The sequence below is a fragment of the Carcharhinus amblyrhynchos genome, chromosome 2, assembly GCF_965287045.1.
Source record: "Carcharhinus amblyrhynchos chromosome 2, sCarAmb.v2.hapA, whole genome shotgun sequence".
In the NCBI taxonomy this organism is placed as follows: domain Eukaryota; kingdom Metazoa; phylum Chordata; class Chondrichthyes; order Carcharhiniformes; family Carcharhinidae; genus Carcharhinus; species Carcharhinus amblyrhynchos.
Window position 1 is genome coordinate 122,428,631 of NC_137325.1, and position 6,000 is coordinate 122,434,630.

Genomic DNA, 6,000 nt, shown 5'->3' on the forward strand with positions numbered 1-6,000 from the left:
TCACTCCTGAAAGGCAGCTTCAACTTTACGACTGTGCGCCTGGACTTACTCTTTTCAACTTGCAGAAATAGTTTCTCCCAATCCAACCTACCTGCTCCCCTCAACATCTTGAGAACTTCAATGAAATCACCCCTTAACCTGGTAAATTCGACAGCATTTCTCCTCATTGGTTTCTCCTCATTGTTTAACTCTTGAAATCTAGGCATCATTCCATTAAATCTATGCTGCACTTTCTCCAAGGCCAATATATTCTTCCTGAGGTGTAATGCCCATAACTGCTTGCAATAATCCAGAGCTTTGTATAGCTGAAACACAATATTCCCCCCGTTGTATTCCATTTTTCTTAATATAAAAGGGCAGGATTCCATGAGCCTTTCAGTTCTTTTTTGTACTCATTCATGACATTTCAATGATCAGCATACCAAGCTCTCAATGTCTCTTTGGAACCACAATTTTTCTGCCTTCTCACTAATTTCGGATTGTTTTATTCAGGTACAAACCTCACATTTGCCAACATTAAAATCTATTTGCCAAGGTTTTCTCATTTACTTAATCTATCAATCTCTCCCTTTGTAACTTTATGCTTCCATCCAGACCACTTACATTGTTGCCTTTGCGTCATCACAAACTTAAATATGTAATTGTCCATTGAATCATCTAAAGTGTTAACGAATATAGTATCTTATTATATAGCACATACTATAGGATATAATAAAGCAGTTGAGGCCCTAACACCAATTCACCGGACTTCACAAAACAGATCCAGCCAAATAGAGAACCGTCCATTATCCTTGCTCTGCCTCCTTCCACTCAGCCAATTTCCTAATTTGGTCAATAATTTGCTTTCAAATCTGTCATCATAATTTTAGCTAGCAATCATTTACAAAGAACTTTAATCAAATAACTTCTACAATTCAATATAAACAACTTCCACAGACATTTTCCTGGTCTATCACTTTAGTCACTTCTTCTTAAATTTCATTCAGGACTCATCAGGCATGACCTACCCTTTGCAAATCCATTCTGGCTTTCTCTGAGGCAGTAAAGATTCTCAAGGTGTTTGGCCACTTTAACGTTAATTACAAACTCTAGTCATTTCCCAACAACAGATGGTAGATGATCTATAATTCTCTGGTTTCCCCTCTTTTAAATGGCAAACTAACTGGGAATTTTGGATGAGGAAATAAATACGTATAAAGTAAAATTTGGTTACAATTTCAGTATTATAGACTCTAAAGTGGTCTCTTACACAGCAAAAATCACTAACAGAAATATATTTCCGAATACATTTACAACATCAGATTGATTTTTGAAAGTTAAATGATCAATAACTTCGAAATACAGTCTACTGTTTAAATTTTTAGAAATAAGTTTTTGAAGTATTTGATTTGTTTTGTTTTTGGTAAATAATATGACTGAGTTCATTTGAAAACTAAAGGGAGAAGGCACCAACATTTTTTTTATAAAAACAAAGCAGCGGTCTATCTGCAGACTCCGGAGCAGTAATAGTATTGAATTGGCACAACATAAAATACTCTTTATGAATAAAGCCCCTCATAAACCGAAGACTAATTAGCAACAGTGATCAAGTGATTTAAACAAATACCATGGCAGCGAATACACATGACTGCAACAGATAAAGAGTTGATAGAATATAAGAAAAAGGGGCAGGAGCAGATTGCTCGAGCCTGCTCTGCTCTTCAGTAAGATCATGGCTGATCTCCTGCCTCAGCTCAGCTATGTGCCCACTCCCCATATCCTAATTCCCTGAGAAACCAAAGATCTATTTCACGAATAAAAACAAAAAACGCTGGCAAAACCAATTGGCCTGACAGCATCTGTGGTGAGAAACGAAGACGACAAAAATTGTCAAACATTGTTGTCAGTTTTGGGGCCCCTTGCAGTTGCTGTCATTGCCATTTTGGTAACTGAATTATTATTTTCACATGTACTAATATACAGTGAACTATATAGACAAAGCATACCATTCATGGAGAAGGAAAGGAGGGAGCAGAATGTAATGCTACAGTGACAGCTACGGTGTCATAAAACAAGAGTAAAAGATCGAATTAGAGGGTATGCTGGGCACAGCTCTCAAGTAGTCGCCACACTCTAGCATCATCTTGGACTGGAGAACAAGTCAACGAGTGACAGTCATAGAGCTTAACAGCGCAGAAAGAGTCCTTCTGGCTCATTGTGCCTGCACCAGCCATTAAGCACGTATCCTTTTAAATCCCATTTTCCAGCACTTGGTCGAAAGCCTTGTACATGGTGATGTTTCAAGTGCTTATCTAAATGCTTCTTAAATGTTGAGGGTTCCTGCCTCCACCACCCTTCCAGATTTCCACCACCCTCTAGGTGAAAAAGTTTTTCCCTCAAATACCTTTGAGACCTCCTGCTCCTTAACTTAAATCTGTGCTCCCTGGTTACTGGACCTCGACTAAAGGGAAAAGTTTCTTCCTATACACTCTATCAACGTCCTTCATAATTCCGTATATCTCCATCGGGTTTCACCACAGCCCCCCGCCCCCCACCTACCTCACCCACCCACCCACCACCCCCTCAGCATTCTCTGCTCCAAGGATAACCCCAGTCCAACCAGCCTCTCTTCAGTGCTGAAACGCTCCAGCCCAGGCAACATCCTGGTTAATCCCCTCTGCACCCTTTCACATGTCCAACCACTTTCTGATGACCAATTATTTTAAAACACTGAAGTAGTGTTAAAAACCACAATTTTTCATTAAGGAATGAAGGATACGAGAACCGGTCATTCCATGTAGATCTCTCGACGTAATCCAACATCACCACTGCTCTGATTGTTGTCAGGAGCTTGTTCCATGTTTCATCAAAATCTACCACACGTGGTTTCAGGGACATTGTATGGTTTCACTTGAAAAGGAAGGAAAACTACAATTATCTTTTGAAAATTTGGTCAGAAAGTAATTCCACCAAAAATGTTACACAGTAAAAAAAAAATCAATTTCAAGTTCAGGAGTGGGAGAGGGGCCAGGGCTGGGGGGAGTGGGAGGTGGGGAAGAATGTGGCCAAGTGGGGGGTGGGGGGCGCGGGGTGGGGGTGTGGGGGCCGGGGGACAGTGGGGGGGGAAACAGTGGCGGGGGGAGACAGATTGGCTGGGGGGACTGATTGGCAAGGGGGGTGGGGAGGAGAGAGTGGGGGGGCATGGGGGGGGTGTAGATGGGGGGCCAAGAGGGTGGGGTGGGCCGAGGGGGTGGGGGTTGGGCCGAGGGGGTGGGGGTGGGGAAGAGAGTGGGGGGGGGGGAAGAGAGAGTGGGGGGGGGGGAAGAGAGAGTGGGGGGGGGGGAAGAGAGAGTGGGGGGGGGGAAGAGAGAGTGGGGGGGGGGGAAGAGAGAGTGGGGGGGGGGGAAGAGAGAGTGGGGGGGGGGGAAGAGAGAGTGGGGGGGGGGGAAAGAGAGAGTGGGGGGGGGGGGAAGAGAGAGTGGGGGGGGGGGAAGAGAGAGTGGGGGGGGGGGAAGAGAGAGTGGGGGGGGGGGAAGAGAGAGTGGGGGGGGGGGAAGAGAGAGTGGGGGGGGGGGAAGAGAGAGTGGGGGGGGGGGAAGAGAGAGTGGGGGGGGGGAAGAGAGAGTGGGGGGGGGGGAAGAGAGAGTGGGGGGGGGGGAAGAGAGAGTGGGGGGGGGGGAAGAGAGAGTGGGGGGGGGGAAGAGAGAGTGGGGGGGGGGAAGAGAGAGTGGGGGGGGGGAAGAGAGAGTGGGGGGGGAAGGAAGAGAGAGTGGGGGGGGGGGAAGAGAGAGTGGGGGGGGGGGAAGAGAGAGTGGGGGGGGGGAAGAGAGAGTGGGGGGGGGGAAGAGAGAGTGGGGGGGGGGGAAGAGAGAGTGGGGGGGGGGGGAGAGAGAGTGGGGGGGGGGAGAGAGAGTGGGGGGGGGAGAGAGAGTGGGGGGGGGAAGAGAGAGTGGGGGGGGGGAAGAGAGAGTGGGGGGGGGGGAAGAGAGTGGGGGGGGGGGAAGAGAGTGGGGGGGGGGAAGAGAGTGGGGGGGGGGGAAGAGAGTGGGGGGGGGGAAGAGAGTTGGGGGGGGGAAGAGAGTGGGGGGGGGGAAGAGAGTGGGGGGGGGGGAAGAGAGTGGGGGGGGGGGAAGAGAGTGGGGGGGGGGGAAGAGAGTGGGGGGGGGGGAAGAGAGTGGGGGGGGGGGAAGAGAGTGGGGGGGGGGGAAGAGAGTGGGGGGGGGGGAAGAGAGTGGGGGGGGGGGGAAGAGAGTGGGGGGGGGGGAAGAGAGTGGGGGGGGGGGAAGAGAGTGGGGGGGGGGGAAGAGAGTGGGGGGGGGGGAAACTGTGGAGGCCGGGGGGGGGGGGGGGGAACTGTGGAGGCCGGGGGGGGGGGGGGGGGAACTGTGGAGGCCGGGGGGGGGGGGAAACTGTGGAGGCCGGGGGGGGGGGGGGGAAACTGTGGAGGCCGGGGGGGGGGGGGGGAAACTGTGGAGGCCGGGGGGGGGGGGGAACTGTGGAGGCCGGGGGGGGGGGGGGAACTGTGGAGGCCGGGGGGGGGGGGGGCAGAGAGTGGGGGGCAGGTAGAGTGGGGGGCTGGGGGGGGAGAGAGGTTGGGGGGGAGAGAGAGAGGTTGGGGGGGGGGGAGAGAGTGGGGGGGCCCAAGGGGAGGGGGCAAGAGGGGGTTTATTAGCTGTAAGGTGGTAGCTCCGCCGCCCTCAAACAGCCTCTCCCCCCGGCTCTGACTCCCCGGCCGGCAGCCCCGGCCTGTCCTGTCCCTGGCAGCCTCCCCTCGGCCCTCACTGAGCGGCCTGGAGGACACGGGCCCGCAGCCTGCGCCAACACCCACCCAGGGAAGCCCTGCGGCCTCTCGGCTCAGGCTCAGGGCCAAGCCGCCGAGTCACCGCGAACCTAGCGGCGGCGGGCGGACGGACGGACAGGGGCCACCAGGCCGCTTCGCCGGCTGCCGCTGACAGGCACAGGAGAGGCCGGCGGCCAGCTCCCGGTTCCGGCAGGGCAAAGCCCGACATCCCCAGCCCATCCCCGCTCCTCACCGGCCGCGCCCGCCCGCAACTTTATCCCTACGCTCAATCCAGGCGGCGGCCGCTGGGCTCCGGGAGCGGGGCTGATCCGAACCGAGTGAATACAGCAGCCGCGGCAGCCCAACTGAGAGAGAGAGAGAGAGAGACAGAGCGACCCCTGGCCGCCCGGCGCTCCGGACCAGCCTCAGCGCACCACTCACTCACTCCGGATCACACTCACTCTGGATCATTCACTCCGGATCACACTGATACTGGATCATTCACTCCGGATCACACTCACTCTGGATCATTCACTCCGGATCACACTGATACTGGATCATTCACTCCGGATCACACTCACTCTGGATCATTCACTCCGGATCACACTGATACTGGATCATTCACTCCGGATCACACTCACTCTGGATCATTCACTCCGGGTCAGAGTCTGGAACACACTGATTCCAAATCACTCACTCGGGATCACAGACTCCTGATCACACTGACTCTGGATCATTCACTCCAGATCACAGACTCTGGATCACACTCACTCTGGATCATTCACTCCCTATCGGATCATTCACTCAGTATCAGAACCTGGAACACACTGATTCCAAATCACTCACTCTGGATCACACTGACATTGGATAATTCACTCCAGATCATTCACTCTGATCACGCTGAGTCTGGGTCATTCATCCCAGATCACAGACTCTGGATCACACTCACTCTGGATCATTCACTCTGGTTCACTCACTCTGGATCACTCTGACTCTGGATCACACTGATTCCAAATCACTCACTCTGGATCACACTGACTCTGGATCACAGACTCCTGATCACCCTGACTCCAAATCACACCGAATATGGATCACTGACTCTGGATCACACTGACTCTGGATCACAGACTCCGGATCACTCTGGCTCTAATTCACACCGAATATGGATCACTCACTCTGGATCACACTGATTCCGACTCCAGATCACTCCCTCCCAATCATACTGAGTCTGGACCACATTG

The 6,000-nt window shown here is 52.7% G+C and overlaps 1 protein-coding gene across 9 annotated transcripts in view; it reads right to left on the bottom strand.

Annotated features, from left to right (window-relative positions):
- The window catches only part of cul2 (cullin 2), an 89,188-nt gene extending 83,713 nt beyond the window's left edge, over positions 1-5,475 (bottom strand). For 3 of the 9 annotated variants that reach the window (XM_080212313.1, XM_080212250.1, XM_080212321.1), the window contains exons 1-2: positions 5,013-5,162; positions 2,759-2,889 (exon numbers count right to left, since the gene is read on the bottom strand). In XM_080212313.1, the coding sequence (XP_080068439.1) occupies positions 2,759-2,877 (119 nt within the window). In that variant the 5' untranslated portion in view covers positions 2,878-2,889; positions 5,013-5,162. Of the gene's footprint in view, positions 1-2,758; positions 2,890-4,807; positions 4,827-5,012; positions 5,163-5,220; positions 5,285-5,400 lie in introns of those variants that run through there. The other 6 variants (XM_080212297.1, XM_080212259.1, XM_080212278.1 and 3 more) reach the window with 6 other exon arrangements.
- Between the last annotated feature and the right edge of the window lie 525 nt (positions 5,476-6,000).